This window comes from Lacerta agilis, chromosome 11 (genome assembly GCF_009819535.1).
Source record: "Lacerta agilis isolate rLacAgi1 chromosome 11, rLacAgi1.pri, whole genome shotgun sequence".
In the NCBI taxonomy this organism is placed as follows: domain Eukaryota; kingdom Metazoa; phylum Chordata; class Lepidosauria; order Squamata; family Lacertidae; genus Lacerta; species Lacerta agilis.
Genome location: NC_046322.1, coordinates 60,867,471 through 60,886,467, shown reverse-complemented (window position 1 = coordinate 60,886,467; position 18,997 = coordinate 60,867,471). Strand labels below are relative to the sequence as shown.

At 42.6% G+C, this 18,997-nt stretch overlaps 1 protein-coding gene across 1 annotated transcript in view; it reads left to right on the top strand.

Annotated features, from left to right (window-relative positions):
- Positions 1–14,948, top strand: part of FAM189A2 (family with sequence similarity 189 member A2) — a 37,084-nt gene extending 22,136 nt beyond the window's left edge. Inside the window, exons 7-11 of the mRNA XM_033163984.1 lie at positions 4,723–4,849; positions 6,296–6,365; positions 8,448–8,597; positions 12,134–12,423; positions 14,145–14,948. Coding sequence (XP_033019875.1) covers positions 4,723–4,849; positions 6,296–6,365; positions 8,448–8,597; positions 12,134–12,423; positions 14,145–14,345 — 838 coding nt within the window. The 3' untranslated portion in view covers positions 14,346–14,948. The remainder of the gene's footprint in view (positions 1–4,722; positions 4,850–6,295; positions 6,366–8,447; positions 8,598–12,133; positions 12,424–14,144) is intronic.
- The last annotated feature ends 4,049 nt before the right edge of the window (positions 14,949–18,997 follow it).

Below are 18,997 nucleotides of genomic sequence, written 5' to 3'. Positions count from 1 at the left end.
TTGGTGGATTGCTCTAGTGAGATACCAGATGACATCTCTTGGGACCACTAACTGGATACTAATACATATGATTTGCCAGACCCTGGTCCTCAATATCAATCCCATAATAATAAATTTGGTAAATGAGTAATTGTACCCTATTTATAATGTCTGCTTTGAAACCTTGCTAGTTAACACCCTTCTCCTTAAATTGTGTTGTTTGTTTGTTTGTTTGTTTTGCAAAGACTGTAGTTATCTTGGCATTCTGTTACTGATGTTTGGAGGATCTTAGCCAGGGTGGGGAATTGGATCAGACCAAGAGGCCAGATGGTTACCGCCCCCGCCCCCCTTTGTGGGTCAAGTTTGGGTGCTGCTGCCCACTTTCACCATTTTGGCTCAGAGGCTTCTAGAATTAGTATCTGAACACATAAAGATAGTATTCCTCACAGATGTATCTACAACATCTATTTTCTCCCATGTAACATTCTCTTCTTTTGCCAGCTGTCGTATTATACTGCATGCTATTACCCAGTTCTGTATACAAGTATAACATGGTGCCATCCCCATTTGAATTATATGAGATGTTTTCCCCCTCATCCTGAACTGAAGGGATCCCAGCTCCTTCCAGCTTTCTGTAATGAGGCAGTTTGAAAGCTGCTCTGCAACCTTTCCGATGTCAAAGGACCAGCATTCTGATTCCAGCACGGTTCCCATGGAGCCTGTCTCTTCTGTACAGGCCTGACTGGTCACTGCTACCTGCAATCTTGCTGTCGTCCCAGTGATGAAAATACTAATTAAATAATTGCTAATTGGGATAACACTATTAACTGTTAAGGCTTCCATAGGAGAAGAAGGAAGAAGGATAACAAGTGAATATTTCATTTAAGAGCAAGGCTAAGTTTACAATTTTGTGTTGAAGTAGTATGGATTATAAGCTTGCTTTGAGAAGTGTATGTTTTATGTTTTGTTGGAACATTATTACATTGTCTGCTCTACACATATACATGACATTGGTCATACCCGGAGTAGACCCAATGATATTGAGTGTACTCTGAGTAGGACCTATGTTTGAGATCAGCCTCTAATATGTGCTTGGGAAGAAAAAGCTAATGTAGGTTATGTTTATTATTACTGCCAAATTACCTCCATATTTACTCATCCTAAGTACAAATTCAGGAAATATTGTTATGGCAAGTGCTACCCCCATCAGCAGCAAATGTTTGCACAGTTTCAGAGTATTTCTTCAGAAACAGCAACCAATGTGAACTTACAGTGTGTCATTTGAAAGTATTTGCTGTAAATAATACTTCAGCATTTAATTTAACACAAAATTGAGGGAGGGAGGGTGGTGAGAACATAGCTGCTGGGTATCAGATGTTGGCAGAAGCCAGAGTGGCTAAATGAGGCAGGGAGCAAATAGTTGGGAGGCAGGAATCTGGTCCAGGAGGAGACAATGGGTGGGTGGGGTGCAGGCAAGCATGAACAGAAAACGATACTGGGACCAACTAGGCAGACCATTAGAACTGCTACCTTTCTTCCTATATTTTTATAAAGCTGTCAATGGCTATGCAAACTTCTCTCTGAAGCACCTCCCCCTATAAAAGGGCTGGGGGTGGAGACTTCCAGTTGGGTGCCATTTGTTCAGTCAGGAGAAACCTCAGATCTGAGGTTTCTCTGTCGCTGTGGGGGAAGGGGGAGTCGCCACTGCGCTGCGACTCCCCAGAAAAACTCCAGGAAGGGCGTCCTGGAGACGTGGGATCCGGCGGGTGCCCAGGGCGCCTCCCCTACTCTCCGGTAAGCTGTTTTTTGACCTTGAATATGACTAAAAGAAAATGGTCGAAGGAATTTCAGACAAAGACCTTGGAACTTTTGCAGCAGATAATAGGAAAAGTCAATCAGATGAATCAGGAGGTGAAACGTTCGAATTGGGCTTTGCAGAAAAGTGGACTAGAGACTGATAGTGAAAGTTTAGAGGATATAATACAAGAGCATTCAGAAGAAGAGAAAATTCAAGATGAAAAACCAACTGGGGTTGACTTGCAAAATGGAATGGACAATGGGAAAATTCTACAGCAGAAGAAAGGAATAAAGGTGCAACCATTGAAGGATGCACATTGCTATGACAATGATACCCTAACCCTAACCCTAACCAGGAACAGAAGCCAGTTTGCTTTGACTTTTGGGTTCAGGGCTTTGAGAGGGTTGGAGTGGGTTAAAAATTGGACAGGTTTATGGATATTTTTCTCTTTTCATGGTTTTGACAGATAGAATGGATATTACGGTAATGGAAAATGTTAATAATCACTAGCCAAAACTTTTGAGACCAGAGGGAGGGAAGGGGAGGGGAAGGAAAATTTATTTAAATAAAATTTGTTTAAATATTGGAAATATTAATTAAGGTTTTAGAAGAGTTCAGAAGTACTAAGAGGCCGAGGTGGAGTTTAAATTTTAAGTAATTAAGTCGGAGGAATAAATATGTTTAAAAATGATAAGGAGGAAGGTTACAGTGTGTAAAGTAGAATAGATGATGAATTGGAAAACTGGGAATTAGGTTTGATTTGGAATTCAACGGGGGGATTTGAGGAAGTCAACTGATGATGAAATTGAGGAAAGTAAGAAGCTCTGGCCCAGGAAAAGGGCCAGGTTTAAGAAATGATTTACACAAGTTAATTTGTTAAATTTGAAAAGATTTTGTATGTGCTCCAGTGAGAGGGGGGCTTGGTCATTTGCTCCCCCTGGTGGGAGAAGGGGGAGTATGAAAAAAATTAACCATGTAATGTTCTGTGATTTAAATTGTAAAAGCCCTATAAATTTTGAATAAAAAAATAAATAAAATAAAAGGGCTGGGGGTGAACTGTGAGAATAGGAGGAGGGGCTTGGGCAGCTGAGAGGATGGGTGAGGTGCCAAGGGGAGGTTGGTCAGGGGTGAAGGCAAGAGGGTCAGGGAAGGGGTGGCTGGCAAGCAGAGCTCTTGAGAACCATATAACTGGCAGAAGCAAGACCTAACAGCTAAGGCAGAAGGAAGATGCATTCACAAACTACTTGAATTAACTAGAAAAACCTGCAGTTTCACAAGTACTTTCTGTGTACATTTGGGAGCACAGATAAGTTTGGTCTCAATTTTAATGGCAGATTCTTCAGATATCTGTGTGCGTGCACATGAAAGCTCATGCCAAGAACAAACTTAGTTGGAATTTTATTTTATTTTATTTTATTTTGACTGGCAGACCAACACAGCTACCTGCCTGTAACTGATACTAAGTAAAGCATAGCATAATAGACCATTTACCGTATATCGCAGCGTATAAGACGACTTTTTAAGCCCGAAAAATCTTCTCTGAAGTCGGGGGTCGTCTTGTACGCCGGCAACATCATGACCCGGAGTTCCGCCCCGCCACTGGCTGCATGGAGCCTCTCCCCGGCGCTCCAGCCGCAACCGCTGCCTCAGCCGCCATGGAGCCCGGGCTGGGCGTGGGCGGCAAGCGCGGAGGCTTCCTGTGCGGCGACGGGGAGGTTCTCCCCGCTGCCCCAGGCGTCGCTGCCGACGCCTCAGCAGCCGTGGAGGCCGTCCTGCGCTTCAGCGGGAAGCGCGGAGGCCTCCTTTGGGGCGACGGGGAGCTTCTCCCCGCTGCCCCAGGCGTCGCTGCCGACGCCTCAGCAGCCGTGGAGGCCGTCCTGCGCTTCAGCGGGAAGCGCGGAGGCCTCCTTTGGGGCGACGGGGAGCTTCTCCCCGCTGCCCCAGGCGTCGCTGCCGACGCCTCAGCAGCCATGGAGGCCGTCCTGCGCTTCAGCGGGAAGCGCGGAGGCCTCCTTTGCGGCGACGGGGAGCTTCTCCCCACTGCCCCAGGCGTCGCTGCCGCCGCCTCAGCAGCCATGGGGGCCGCTGTGCGCTTGGGCGGCAAGCGCGGAAATCTCCTGTGTGGCGCGGGGGACGCTCTCCCCGCCGCTGCCGCCGCCTCAGCAACCATGGATCCCGCCCGGGCTGGGTGAGTATACCCCAAACTCTGTTTTTTCACATTAAAAGTTGGGGGGTCGTCTTATACGCCGAGTCGCCTTATACGCCGCGATATACGGTAAGTATGGGGAGTTTAAATATATAGGCATATTATGCACCAGATAAAAATATGTCTGTTAATTAGGAAATTTGAATGGCTTGGGATTAAGAATATAAATGTTTGCTGTTTAAGGGATGAGGGAGAAATTCAATTCACATTTCATGATCATGGTGCTGCATTTTCACACAGCCTGATCTAGAATTAGCTGTGAAGGTTTTATAGAGCTGCAGCCTAAGCATGAAAAAGGAACTGAGGAATGTAAGGGAACATTAATAGCACATAGCAATGTGAGAGATGATCCTTCTGGGGCACCACAGAGGCCTTTCCTGCTGACCTCTTACCTGGGAGTCAGTTGTGCAGCTTGCTTAAAATATAACAGCATCTCCAGCTGCTTAGGTCACTTTCTGTTGCTCGTGTGATGGATTTCCAGGATTATGTGTCTTAACTTCCAACATTTATTTTGATCACATATACATATATTGGATTTAGTATTTAAATTATTTGGCTTATTTTTTCACAGATAACAGTCTCTGTTTGGGTTGTGTTAGAGGCCCTGTGAAGATTCTTGAAAGAGTATACTACAAATTGCTCTTCCACAAAAGAATGATATCTGCTGTGGTCACTGAATTCTGTGGGACCATAGAAGAGTCGAGGGAGCTTTATAGCTGATACAACCTTTTTCTCCTAGGATGCTGGGTTCTGATGTCATCCCACTGCCACATATTTATGGAGCCAGAATTAAAGGAGTTGAGGTTTTCTGTCCACTTGATTCCCCACCTCCTTATGAAGCTGTGGTAGGCCAGAATCATGCCCAGGTACTGTCCATTGGATTCCACCAACTTGATGTGCTTTCACAGCAGGTTATTGAATTTTAATTTTTCTGCTTAGGAATAATTAGCTAAATACATTCAGGTTTTAACTGGAAGTTGCTAAATTGGGAATGAAAGATATATAGCTAGTTTGGATTTTATGTCTTGAGTATATACTTTTGCTTTTTTGTGGTGTTGTTTTTTGTAGTATCCTAGTATTACAGTACTTGTACCTTGACTATATACTTTTGTTTTTTGTAGTATCCTAGTATTGCATCCAAACATAGTCATGCACTGAGTAGACCCATTTAAACCAGTGGAACTCAGTAACCTCATTGATTTTCAGTGAATCTACTCCACGGGTCAGCAACTTTTTTCAGCTGTGGGCCAGTCCACCGTCCCTCAGACCTTGTGGGGGCCAGACTATATTTTGAAGGGGGAAAAAATGAATGAATTCCTATGCCCCACAAATAACCCAGAGATGCATTTTAAATAAAAGGACACATTCTACTCATGTAAAAACACACTGATTCCCAGACCGTCTGTGGGCCGAATTGAGAAGGCAATTGGGCCAGATCCGGCCCCCAGGCCTTAGGTTGCCTACCCCTGATCTACTAACTCCATGTATGGTGAGAATCAGGGTCCAGTCCCTAAACCTGAGTGTAACACTTGAAGCTGAAAAGGCATAAATAGTATCTTCAATTTCACTGGTAATCTGAATTTTAAAATATATGTAACATGTTTTGCTGTTCAAAGCAGGCTTTAAAAATAATAATGAAGTTTTCCCTGAGGGATGAGCTACTTACCATTTGCATAACTCATTTTGATAATTAGTTTAAAAAACCAAGCATAATATGGTTTGTCTTGCTTTTTCCCCGGCTTCTTATACCCCACCCCACCTATGGCTCAAGGATTATATGCTTGCTTGCTAGCTCTTTAATATTTATTGGTCTTTGAATGGGAGGATAGGGCAATTTTAAAGTGTATTTTAAAAAAATATTGTAATATTTGATAAAGAGTAAAAGTTTTTGGAAGAAATTGAGGCTTAGGTGTGTATTTAGAATAGGGATTAATTAGAAAAAAGATAGTAAAGTTAGACAATGATTGAAAAAGAATGTAAATTAGAGGATTATAAATAAGAATGTTTAAAATGATTTGGAAGATTGCTAAAGATGTATTATAATGAAATCAGCAAAGAGGGATTAGAGGAAGTCATGAAACAAAGTCAGAAAGAATAAGAAAGTTGTTATATATGTTTTTAGAAATAAGATGTATTTTTCTTGTTATTGAAAATAAGTTTTAATTGTTTCAATATGTGAAAACTAATAAAAATTTTTTTTATAAAAATGAATGGGAGGATAGGTGTTGGTTTTACCGAGATACTGAAGAGCTATGGAATTGCCCTTTCTATGAATTCCCTATTAATGTGGATAATGTTAATTTTTTATTTAGGGAAACACATTTCAAATTTCAGATGCTTCAGAAGTTGTGATTGGCCAGAATGAGGCACAAGTATCTCCAGGTAAAGATTTAGGCTTGATTTTAAATACTTGAAAAAAATGCCTTTGGAAGTGTTGTGGTGGAGTTAATGCTGAATTAATAAGCAGCAAGAGGATGCATCTCTGTAACAAATGATTCCTACAATTATTTTCAACAGTGCAGCATCTAACATGGAATTTCATTAGAACAATTGGCCACAGTTAAGAGTATTAAAGGTGATTTACCTGCAAAACTTGTTCCTAGAACCCCACATCAGGAATAAGGGGTGACTAATCATTTTTATCTAAATTATGGGAGAAAGCACCCTCTGCTTTTGAACTTCAAACAGATTCACTAGAAGATTCACCAGATTGTTCTACAGTACTTTATAATTTCTAAAAAATACAGATAAGAGCAAACAAAAAAATAGTATGCAGTTCTACTCAGGTTGGTCTGTGAAAAAAGTTTTGAACTTTTTTTGCAGAAATACAGTATTCTATCAGGTAAATGTTGAATTCAGGAACCCTGACAGAATAAAGTTTATGGCTTTGTATCACTAGATGGACGAGGACAAACAGATTCAAGCTGACTTATAGTAGATTTCTGTTAATATAATGCTTTTAGAAATGTTGGTGGCAAAGAACGGTATTGGTTGTCTAACTGCAGAGCAGCTGGATGATGCTAACTTTGTGCATCTCTGGCAGAAACCCTGAAACATGGGAAGAGCCATCGCAGTGCCTGTGCTAGCCAAGTAGCTCTTGACCCCTGAACAAGACTTGGTCTGCCACTCAACCCATCTTTGCAGTTCTCCTGTTGATTTGTCCTTTGTAGGCAGCAGCTAAAGAGGTTAGCAGATGGTTTTAGCAATTCAAGCTGATCTTGAATTGAATTGAGTTGAATCTGTGGTTCAGCAAGCTTTTTTCTACACCCAGATGGGCAGGTTAGAAATAAAATTATCATCATCATCATCATCATCAAACTTATTTTCATTTCACTAGGAACTGGCCCAAGATGATCACACATGTACCCAAAACATTTGTTTCCAAAGCTGATTATATCATTTTTGTATTACAGTGGAACCTTGGTTTTTGAGTGAACACCGAAAACCCGGAAGTAATTGCTTCCGTTTCTGAATGTGCCTCGGAGGTGGAACGGCTTCCGAGGCGCGTTTCTCCACTTTTCCAATGGATTTTGCCAACCGCCCTTTGATCCTCAGTTTTTGAACGTTTCAGAAGTTAAAAGAATCTTCTGGAACGGATTATGTTCGAAAAACGAGGTTCCGCTGTATTACTGAAGGAATGAACTTGGCCTTTTCTTTTTGTGCACAATGTTTGCTTCTTTGTGTTTGACAGATTTGAGATGGTACTCCTAATTTTTAATTGTTTTTATTTTGTCTTTCTGAATTAACACCTTTTTCTATGGATGCAGCTGTTCAACTTGGGTGATGTCAGATTCAGACATCTCAGATTAAGTGATCCTTTGTGCACAGGACTGAGGTGTGGTCCTGTGTTACCTGGCAGGTCATTCAGCCTATAGAAGTCTCCTGTGGTCTACTCAGACCATGTGGAGGGTCCATCCCAAGAAGCCCGCAATGGTAGGAGGAGGCTTGCTGTTGGATTGGGGGGTGGGGTGGGTAGAGGGTGAGGATAGGGAACTAGCTCACGATCCTGATAAGAATATATCTAGTAGGGCTTTGGAAGCCTTTTGTTCTGTAGATGTGAATGTTGTCACTCATGGTACTAGCTGCTTCATGAAATGACTGAATAATGCCCTAAGATGTTTTGCTTCAACTTTGGTTCCTTGAGTAATGTGAACATAGTTTTGCCAGATGTGACACACACCGTAAAAATGTTTTTGGATGTTGCTCTAGAATGCCCTGTTGGTGCTACCTGTGACAAGGAGCATTTTTTCTCTATTACAAATAAATTAGTGTGAGTAATACATAGTTTCTTTTAAAAAGAATTGCTTGGGAGCCAATATTTGATTTTAAAATAGTCATAGAAATATGTTTGAAATAAATATTAATACATGTCCCGAGGATCTTTTTTTCTACACACTTCATTACATGCAAACCTATTCTAACTGATTTTCTTGTCCCTTCTGAGTTGTTTCTTTGTTTCTGCAGTAGATGGAGATGAACTTAATTCTATAACAAGAGAGACCACCTTGCATCCGGATGCCAGTTTAGTCCCTGCAGGAACCTGCAAGACAGTCCTAAAGCCTCTCGGGAAACGATCAAAAAGTGATCCTGTGCTGCATGGATTTCCACCAAGAGGTGACTAGGGTTTTCCCCTAAGGAAATTTACTATAGCTTTCAGTTGTGGACCCACTCACTTTTATTTTCAACCAGTGGACTGGAGTGAACACCTAGGCTCTTCCCCCTGTTTTTGCCCGATTGGGCAGTTCAGATTTTGGTGTTAGCAGGTTATCCTGGCATCCACAATAGCAAAGGCAGTCCCAGTTGCCAGTCATGTCAAATAGGCTTTTTTTCCCCCTGGTGGAAGAGGGGAAGCCGTGCTGGGCCGCAACTGCAAAATAAAAGAGGTCTATTTGCATTTAAGACTTTTTGATTTGTATTTGGACTGATGCCTTAGAGGAGCAAGTTAACTAATGTAAAAATTGTGTGTTGGTCTGTCTGTCTCTTGTTAGTGTGTATTCCTTAGTAGTTTCTTAATCCTAGCAACAATTTTCTAAAATACATCTTCAGGCATGCCATTTTGCAGATGAAGTTTCACAAATAGTAGATGAAGTATTAAGCCTGTATTTGCACTTTACCATTCAGATACTGTATTTTTCTGTGTCTGACACTGCTGTTTGCTAAATTTGTTTAGCCCAAAAATGGGGGTCATCTTATACACAGGGGCTTGAGCTTGGGCCCTGGTGCGGGTGGCCCAGGTTCTGGTTCTTGAAATACGGCAACCCTAACTTTGGCCGACTGCTGCAAAAAAGTCAGGAACTTTGGGCAATTTCCCTCAAAAAAGCTCAGGAACTTGGGGTGACTTCCCCCCAAAAAGCTCAAAGTTGTTCTGTTTGATGTTTAAAATACTGATTTCTTAATTTTGGGTTCAAAAAAATAGGGGTCGCCTTATACATATGTAGTACTATCACAAACAGTTTTACCATCTTATTTTCTGGTTGTGAGTTGCTGGTTTAGTGGCAGAGTAGACTAACTAAAGCCCATCCAATGAATTTTTGGCAAATACAGGATTTGAACTGAAGTCTTTTGGGGCCAAAGCCAGATCAAGCTTCTGGAACAGAGCTAGAAAATACTAATAACTTCTTAAGCGTCTGTTCCAGTCTGTTGTATGCCTATTCTATACAATACTAATATTTAGAATTATTTGAAGCCACCATTAGATTTCACGCCAACTAAGTTTTCTGCATCTAGTAAGCAGTCAAGGCTGCTATCATGCAATCAAAGGCAATATTGTGCAAGTTGCAAGTAGTATGGTTGAGTGTGGGTGACCATAGCAAGTCATAATAAAAACATATACCGTATTTTTTGCTCCATAAGACGCACTTTTTTCCTCCTAAAAAGTAAGGGGAAATATCTCTGCGTCTTATGGAGCGAATGGTGGTCCCTGGAGCTGATTTGCCCAGGGGCCAAAAGAGGATCATGCTTTTTATTTTACAAAGAGAAAAGAGGGCGTTGAAAGGACCCCGCTCAGCAGCTGATCAGCAAGAGATCGGGAGAGAGATAAGAGTCCCGGCTCCCTTTCAGCCCCGCCCTTTGCCCTGCCCTCCTTTGTTGAATGTGCTGCAGAGGGAGGTTGTTTGTTTCCCCAGCTATATGTGACTGGCTGATTAGATTATCTGCCTGGAAACTGTAGAAAAGGCTCCCTTTCCTTCAGAAGCTGCAGAAATGTGAGTTGAACCCCATAAAAATGGGCCTTTTCCTCTTTGCTTTTCCCCCTTTGCAAAAGGAGCTTTGCTTTTCTCCCTTTGCAAAAAAGCTGCAAAACTTTTAGCTGATCCTCAAAAAAAAAACTAAAAAAAACAACCAGGGCTTTTCCCTTTGCAAAAAAAGCCACAAAACCTTTAGCTGATCCTCAGAAAAGCAGGGCTTTTCCCTTTGCAAAAAAGCTGCAAAACTTTTAGCTGATCCTCAAAAAAACAGGGCTTTTAGAGGAGGAAAACCTTTCCTTTAGAAGTTGCAGAAATGTGAGTTGAACCCCATAAAAACAGAGCTTTTCCTCTTTGCTTTTCCCCCTTTGCAAAAGGAGCTTTGCTTTTCCCCCTTTGCAAAAAAACTGCAAAACTTTTAGCTGATCCTCAAAAAACAGGGTTTTCCCTTTGCAAAAAAAAAAGCTGCAAAACTTTTAGCTGATCCTCAAAAAAACATGGCTTTTAGAGGAAGAAAAGCAGAAAAATATTTTGGAGTGAAAAATACGGTACTTCTATGAAATATATATATCCTTAATACTGTTTGACTCTTTCTACACTTTTATAAGACCTATGATTATCAGGTTCCCTTTTTATATCTAAAGACAGCTGATCTACAGTGGTACCTCAGGTTAAGTACTTAATTGGTTCCGGAAGTCCGTTCTTAACCTGAAGCAAATTTTCCCATTGAAAGTAATGGAAAGTGGATTGATCCGTTCCAGATGATGAAAAACACCCCCTAAAACAGCAATTTAACACGAATTTTACTGTCTAACGAAACCATTGATCCATAAAATGAAGGCAATAATCAATGTACTGTACTATAAAATAAGACAGTATTTTAGATGAAAAAAATAACGTTTACAGTGGTACCTCTGGTTACATACTTAATTCGTTCCGGAGGTCTGTTCTTAACCTGAAACTGTTCTTAACCTGAAGCACCACTTTACCTAATATGACCTCCCGCTGCCGCTGTGCCGCCAGAGCACAATTTCTGTTCTTATCCTGAAGCAAAGTTCTTCACCTGAAGCGTTATTTCTGGGTTAGCGGAGTCTGTAACCTGAAGTGTATGTAACCCGTGGTACCACTGTATTTTTCCCCCTTAGGTGCACTGATTTGGATTGTGGGGCGGCTTTTAACCATTTCTGCAGTCACACAATCAACCAGTAGCTGAACTGGGTTCCACACAGTCACAAAAACAAGTCACAAAAATGAAGTCACAAGCCAAAGTCATAAAAGCAAAGTCACAAGTCAGTCCCATAAAATGAAGAACAAGTCACAGTCAAAAAACCGAAAAGCCACACAAACCAAAACGCAAAAAAATAGCAAAAACAAAACAACTTCTGTGTTGCCTGGGTGCTCGGGACCCAACAGCTGGCAGACTCAACAGGAAGCCTCTGATTAGCAGTGAGGGACTCAATTAACGAACAAAACACATTCAACAGGAACCAGACGATGAAAAGCGACCCCAAAAACAGCAAATTTACATGAATTTTACTATCTAACGAGGCCATTGATCCATAAAATGAAATCAATAAAACAGTACAAAATGAAAATGTGATTTTTTTTCTTACCTGCGCTGATGATAGTCATTGTTTGGATGGGGGCTCAGGGTCCTCTTCTACAATCACAATCGGTGACTTCTCTCCTGCCATTCCTCTGCAGGCCCCGCATGTGTCGGGGCTTGGCTCCGGGCAGCGGCAAGGCCCTCCGAGAGCTTGGAAAACTCACTTCTGGGTTAAAATCATTCGTAACACCAAAAAAGTAACCTGAAGCGTTCATAACCCGAGGTACCACTGTACGTTATTCTTTTGGGAGGTAGGAGGGTTTGGCAAACATCATGTGCTCTGCTGTGCACAATTCGAAGTGCTTCTGCTAGTCCAAAGCCTACGCATATGCTACCCAGAAGCATTTTCTTTTTCTTTTCAGGTCCAGTGCTGAGTTGTGAAGCTGCTACCCAAACAGAATTAAAACCAGAACTAGCTACTGTCACTTTGCGAAAGAGTCTGAGAGCAAAGGCCTTGCGCTCACGGCCTCGGTCTTTGATAGACTACAAATCCTACATAGATACTAAACTGCTCGTGGCAAGGTTTCTAGAGCAGTCGTCCTGCACCATGACCCCTGACATACATGAACTGGTGGAAGACATAAAATGTGTTTTAAAATCAGATGAAGAGCACATGGAGGAAGCCATCCACAGTGCCAGCTTCCTTGAGCAGGTAATTGATTATTGTAACTGAACTATGTTCCCTCACTGTAATTGATATCTCTGGCTTTCAGGATGCAGATTCATTTTGTAGCTGCAGTTTTGGAAGTCTTGCTGGCCTGTGTCAACGTGGTTTTTTGAAAGGAAAAATAATAGTTCAGTCAGAATCAAACAGTTTAGGATTCTTTTTATGCTAGAGACTGAATGTGGTGATGGAGAAATCTAGTCACAATTCTCTTCACATTTCTCCAAGCCCAGAGCTAGTGACAATAAGTGGTGGATCTGTGTCAATATTTTTTATTTACTAACTTTTCACTTCTGACAAAACAAAATAAAAAATAATAAAATCCTTCCAGTAGCACCTTAGAGACCAACTAAGTTTGTTCTTTTATGAGCTTTCGTGTGCATGCACACTTCTTCAGATACCAAGTGTGCATGCATACGAAAGCTCATACCAAGAACAAACTTAGCTGGTCTCCAAGGTGCTACTGGAAGGATTTTTTTAAAAAAATTATTTTGTTTTGACTATGGCAGACCATCACGGCTACCTACCTGTAACTTTTCACTTCTGAATTTATAAAATGAAATTTCCAAGCTCATCCCTATGGCAAAGTGAAACAGCAAAAAGAATAAGCATATGCTAACTTCATGCTAACTTCATGTGGAGGTAGTGATCATGTTAATGCAGAAAAAACTCATTATATACTGATGTAGTACTACTGACAAGTATGGAAGAATATTTTACTCACTTGGAAAATAACCATGATACTTGTTGATGAAGCTTCCAAACTCATTTTTGTTGTTGTTCAGTCGTGTCCGACTCTTCATGACCGCATGGACCAGAGCACGCCTGTCTTTCACTGCCTCCCGCAGTTTGGCCAAACTCATGCTAGTCGCTTCGAGAACACTGTCCCACCATATTGTCCTCTGTTGTCCCCTTCTCCTTGTGCCCTCCATCTTTTCCAACATCAGGGTCTTCTCTTCTCATGAGGTGGCCAAAGTACTGGAGCCTCAACTTCAGGATCTGCCCTTCCAGTGAGCACTCAGGGCTGATTTCTTTTAGGATGGATAAGTTTGATCTTTTTGCAGTCCATGGGACTCTCAAGAGTCTCCTCCAGCACCATAATCCAAACTCATTTAGCAAAACATAAAAATACCGACCAGCCCCTTTGATTATCCACAGCCCTCTAAAGTCTGGAGTTGGGAGGTGGGTAAGTCTTAGATGCACAAATAACACCACAAACAGAGGAAAAGGAGTATGTGCTATTGGAATGGATTGTCTCTTAATATATTTGCTTTGGTTTCCTAGGTTACTATCAAATACGAGATTATTTCCTGCTTGTCCAATTCCTGCTAACCAGGAAAGGATTGGAAATGGCTCAGGTTTTGAAACCAGCCTGTTGTTGCTTTTATCCTCCAAAAAAAAAATCCTTTTTAAAAAGCAAAGAAGTGGATACAACTCATTTGTCTGGATTACTGAATATTTTTGCTATCGTTAGGAGTAAGTGCTATAGACCCATCAATAAAAGACTAATGAGAGTCTTTTTAGGTAGCATTCCAAATAAATAAACTGATGTACAGGCTCAAATTCACATGTTCAACATACTGAATGGCCCATTTTAGTGTTTTAAGATCGCTGGGTTTTTCATAATGAAAAGTAACTGCTTTCCTCCCTTGATATAAAAATGTGAATGGAAGGTAAACAAAACTGTGCTTCCCCCCTTTTTTGTGCAGGTAATGATCCCTGCTTGTTCATCTGCATCAAAGGCATATACACTGCCTTTTAGAAGGCACCCAGGACTCCTGCACTTGGAGAGCTGTGGGGATGTGAGTACTTTTACTACAGCAGAAACCCGGCAGCTGGAGAGAACACAGAGGTCAGAGCCTGAACGGCCACATAGTCTCATTGGAGTTGTACGCGAAACAGTGCTCTGAACTAATAGCTATGAGTACTTTTATCAGATGCAGTGAACAGACCAGAAAACCACTCTGCAAGTTAATCTGTGTTTCATACTTATTGCTGCTTTTGGAAACAATACTTGAGGACACTGTTGGAAGAAGTTACTTCTAGAAAAACCTCAGTATGTTCCAATTTGAAGCTGTCTTTAAATCAAGGATATTCAGGTGCAATTTGTATATATGAGAAGCACTTTTTATTGGGATGTTGGGAAGAAATAAGAGCATGTGTTTGAAGATGTTTGGAAGCAATTGATTCATTCTACTTAAACTTCTGTAGAAGGGATTTATGCCACCAGTAGCTGTGGTTTCACTTGCGACCTGCCGTTAATTGCTTGTGTTTTGTCTCCAAGGAAATATGGGATAGAGTTAGCCACTAAAAGTGTTCTCTCTCCTCCACCCTTCTCTGGAGATCAATTGGTGCTATACACCCATTAGCAGATGAATCACACCCTCAATCACAACTATTTAGCTGGATAAATATGTAATGGAAAACACCAATGTTGTCCACATGTACTGTGTTAAGAGTAAAACAAAATTAATATAAAGAGTTTACAGTGGGCCTTTCAGCCATTGAATGAACCTGGCTTTAATTTTTTAAACATGCTACCTGAAAGTGTTAAGCAGATAAGGAGGGCCCTCCCTCTCTGAAGAGCGTACATTGCTGTCCCGTTCAGGAAAAAGGCTAAGGTGAAAGTACAAGCCACTCTAGCAAGGAAGGACTGCACCTCTGAGTGTTTTCACTACCCTTGGTTGAACAATATATGCAGAGTTTAATTAACACATTCAATTCATATTATTAGGCATAACAACAAACCAATTCTATTTACTCATGCAGGATGTCATTGAAGGATAGTAATGGGTTCTTCAAGGATAATTGAGGAACCACAGCCTTGTAAGCAGGTCTTGCACCAGTGTCAGTAGTAGAACCAAAGGGCACTTGTAGCTCCCTTCCTTTGATTGTTTGGAAAGTGAATGTGAATGCAGGAGAGAAGAAGAGTTTGGATTTGATATCCCGCTTTTCACTACCCGAAGGAGTCTCAAAGCGGCTCACATTTTCCTTTCCCTTCCTCCCCCACAACAAACACTCTGTGAGGTGAGTGGGGCTGAGAGACTTCAGAGAAGTGTGACTAGCCCAAGGTCACCCAGCAGCTGCATGTGGAGGAGCGGAGACGCGAACCCGGTTCACCAGATTACGAGTCTACCGCTCTTAACCACTACACCACACTGGCTCTGGCAATGCATTGAGGGGTTCTGTTTGGAAAATGCAGCTACTGGAGAAGTCATCAGCTTCCAAGGTTTTTCTCATTTCTCATGGGTGTCCAATAGACTAAAACTGGGTTCCCATAATCTAGTTAAGAGATAGCAGCCGTGCTCCCCTTGCACCCAATAGTAGAATACTGTTATTGCTGGCTCTTATATCACTGCTAAATAATGCACATTTCCCTTCAAACTAATAAAAAATAAAAGTGCAAGGATGGTAAGCGGAAAAGTTCCATGATTAAGAGTCAAAAGAAAACAGTGGACAAGCATTTGCCCTGCCCCATGAGAGAGCCAGGAGCTCGGCTACAACTCTAGAACATGCCCAAAAATGGTTCTATGGAAACAAAATCAGTGTGGGATTGCACATAAACCACAAAGAACTGGATATATTGTACTAAATGGCCTATTCAGATGATGTAACTAAGTGTGCAACAAGCTCAAATCTTAAATATAAGTATACATTTAGTACCTTAATTCCAGCAGTCGTGGTGGATGTTCTCCTGGAGACACTTAGTTTGGTTATCCTGGGGGACTTTAACATCCACGCCAACACGACCTTACAAGGGGTCGCTCAGGACTTCGGGGAAAGCATGGCCTCCATAGGGCTGTCCCATGGACATGGGCCCAACTCATAGTCGTGGACATGCCTTAGACCTGGTGTTCACTTCTATGGATGTGGGTGATATGACACCAAGTAAAAGCGAAACTAAAGAAGTGCCATTTCCTGGTGCAACTGGATTTCTCCGCAACCCTTCCCCTCTGCAGGGAGGTGGGACCTATTTGGATGGTCCGCCCCCGCCACTTAATGAATCCAAATGGTTTCCAGTGGGTGGTAGGGGATGTTTTATCCCATGTTGATGGCCTTTCAGCTGATTCCCTGGTAGCCCGCTGGAATGTGGAGTTAACCAGGGCTATTGACTTTGGTTCCGAAGCACCCCCTCCGATTGCATGGAGCCTGGACAGCCCCATGGTTTTCCACGGATCTGAGGGCCATGAAACAATTGCTGAGGTGGCTAGAGCGCCAGTGGCAGAAAACACATTCTGAATCGGACCGGACACTGGTTAGAGATCAACGTTGAGCCTACCAAGTGGCAATAGCGATGCTGAAGACAACTTTCTTCACCACCTCTATTGCACCTGCAGAAAACAGCAGCAGGAGACTCTTTTCAGGTGGTTCACAATTTAACAGAACTACTTTATCTCCTGCAATGATTTTGCGACGGTAGACTCCACTGTGGGAGCTGGGCCGGGGCGGGAGAGTGCTAGAGTTCTGTCTAGTCAGCTTGCATGGGATCAATTCCAATCTGTTACCTCTGAGGATGTGGACAGGCTGCTTGGACGAGTGAAACCAACCACCTGTCTCCTTGATCCTTGCTCATCCTGGCTCATAAAAGCTAGCCAGGAAGGGCTGGGCGATGGGTCCCGCGGGATGGTGAATGCTTCCCTCTGAGGGAGCCTTCCCAGACCCGCTGAAAGAGACATTAAACTGCTTCTTAAAGAAACATCGTTAGACCCGGCCAATATGGCCAATTATTGCCCAATCTCAAATCTTCCATTCTTGGGCAAGGTGATTGAGCGGGTTGTTGCTGAACAACCCCAAGCATGCCGAGGATGCAGACCTTCTGGATCCCTTCCGATCGGGATTCAAGCCTCATCATGGGATTGAAACTGCCTTGGTCGCGCTGGTCAATGATCTCCGGCGGGCTAGGGACAAATGTCAGAGCAGTTTCCTAGTTCTGCTGGATCTCTCAGCGGCTTTTCAAACCATCAACCATAACATCCTAGAGGGGCTAGGAGCTGGGGGCATTGTTATACAGTGGTTCTGCTCCTTCCTCCTGGCCTGTGTCCAGAAAGTGGTGGTGGGGGATGAGTTTTCAGACCCCTGGGCGTTCCGTCTTCCCCCATACTTTTCAACATCTAGATGAAGCTGCTGGGAGAGATCACCGGGGGGGGGGGGGGGTTGGGGCTGGATCAGCATGTGAATGATACCCAGCTCTACCTCTTTCAAATCAAGTGAAGGTCCTTTGTGTGTGTCTGGAGGCGGTTGGAGGATGGATGGCGGGTAACAGATTGCGGTTGAATCCTGACAAGACAGAAGTCCTGTTCTTAGGGGATGGGGTGGGCAGGTTTGGAGGACTCCCTGGTCCTGAATGGGGTAACTGTGCCCCTGAAGGACCAGGTGCGCAGCCTGGGAGTCATTTTGGACTCATAGCTGTCTATGGAGGCGCAGGTTAATTCTGTGTCCAGGGCAGCTGTCTACCAGCTCCATCTGGTACGCAGGCTGAGACCCTACCTGCCTGCAGACTGTCTTGCCAGAGTAGTGCATGCTCTGGTTATCTCCTGCTTGTACTACTGCAATGCGCTCTACGTGGGGCTACCTTTGAAGGTGACCCAGAAACTGCAATTAATCCAGAATGCAGCAGCTAGACTGGTGACCGGGAGCCACCACTGAGACCACATAACACCGGTATTGAAAGACCTACATTGGCTCCCAGTACGTTTCCGAGCACAAATCAGTGTGTTGGTGCTGACCTTTAAAGCCCTAAACGGCCTCAGCCCAGTATACCTGAAGGAGCCTCTCCATTCCCATTGTTCTGCCTGGACACTGAGGTCCAGATCTGAGGGCCTTCTGGCGGTTCCTTCACTGCGAGAAGCCAAATTACAGGGAACCAGGCAGAGGACCGGCCTTCTTGGTAGTGGCGCCCGCCCTGTGGAACGCCCCCACCAGATGTCAAAGGAAAAAACTACCACACTTTTAGAAGACACCTGAAGGCAACCCTGTTTAGGGAAGCTTTTAATATCTGAAGGAATGCTGTATTTTAATCTTTTGTTGGAAGCCGCCCAGAGTGGCTGGGGAAACCCAGCCTGATGGGTGGGGTAGAAATAATAAAGTTATCATTTATTTATTTATATTCTTCTTCTTCAGTAAAGCACCCCTTTTAAGTAGCCCTGGATGCTGTTTGTGAGATATAACTATTTCAAGTGCAATTACACTCATCTCTTCAGATGTTAAAAGTAAATTATGCTTCATAATGTTCTTCCTCATTGTGTGCATATTTGTAAGGGTAAAGCAAGTTAATCTAGTGATTTTCACCAATATTCTTGTATGTAAAAAAAAATATGGAGGGCTGAATCATTAATTGCAAGCTTCTTGTAAAAGTGGGAGTTGTTATGAGCATGACTCTGCCCAACATGGAGACAAATATTTATGTACTTCTGGAAGGTTGTGGAAATGGAAATCCATTAATAACAAGGTAGTTCAATCAGAATAAACCTTCCTAGTTCAGCATTAATGAAGTTTTGGCTATAATCTAATGCCTTTTTTGGTTTGTTTCATTTTTTATTGTTGCAAATCTTACAGACATTAG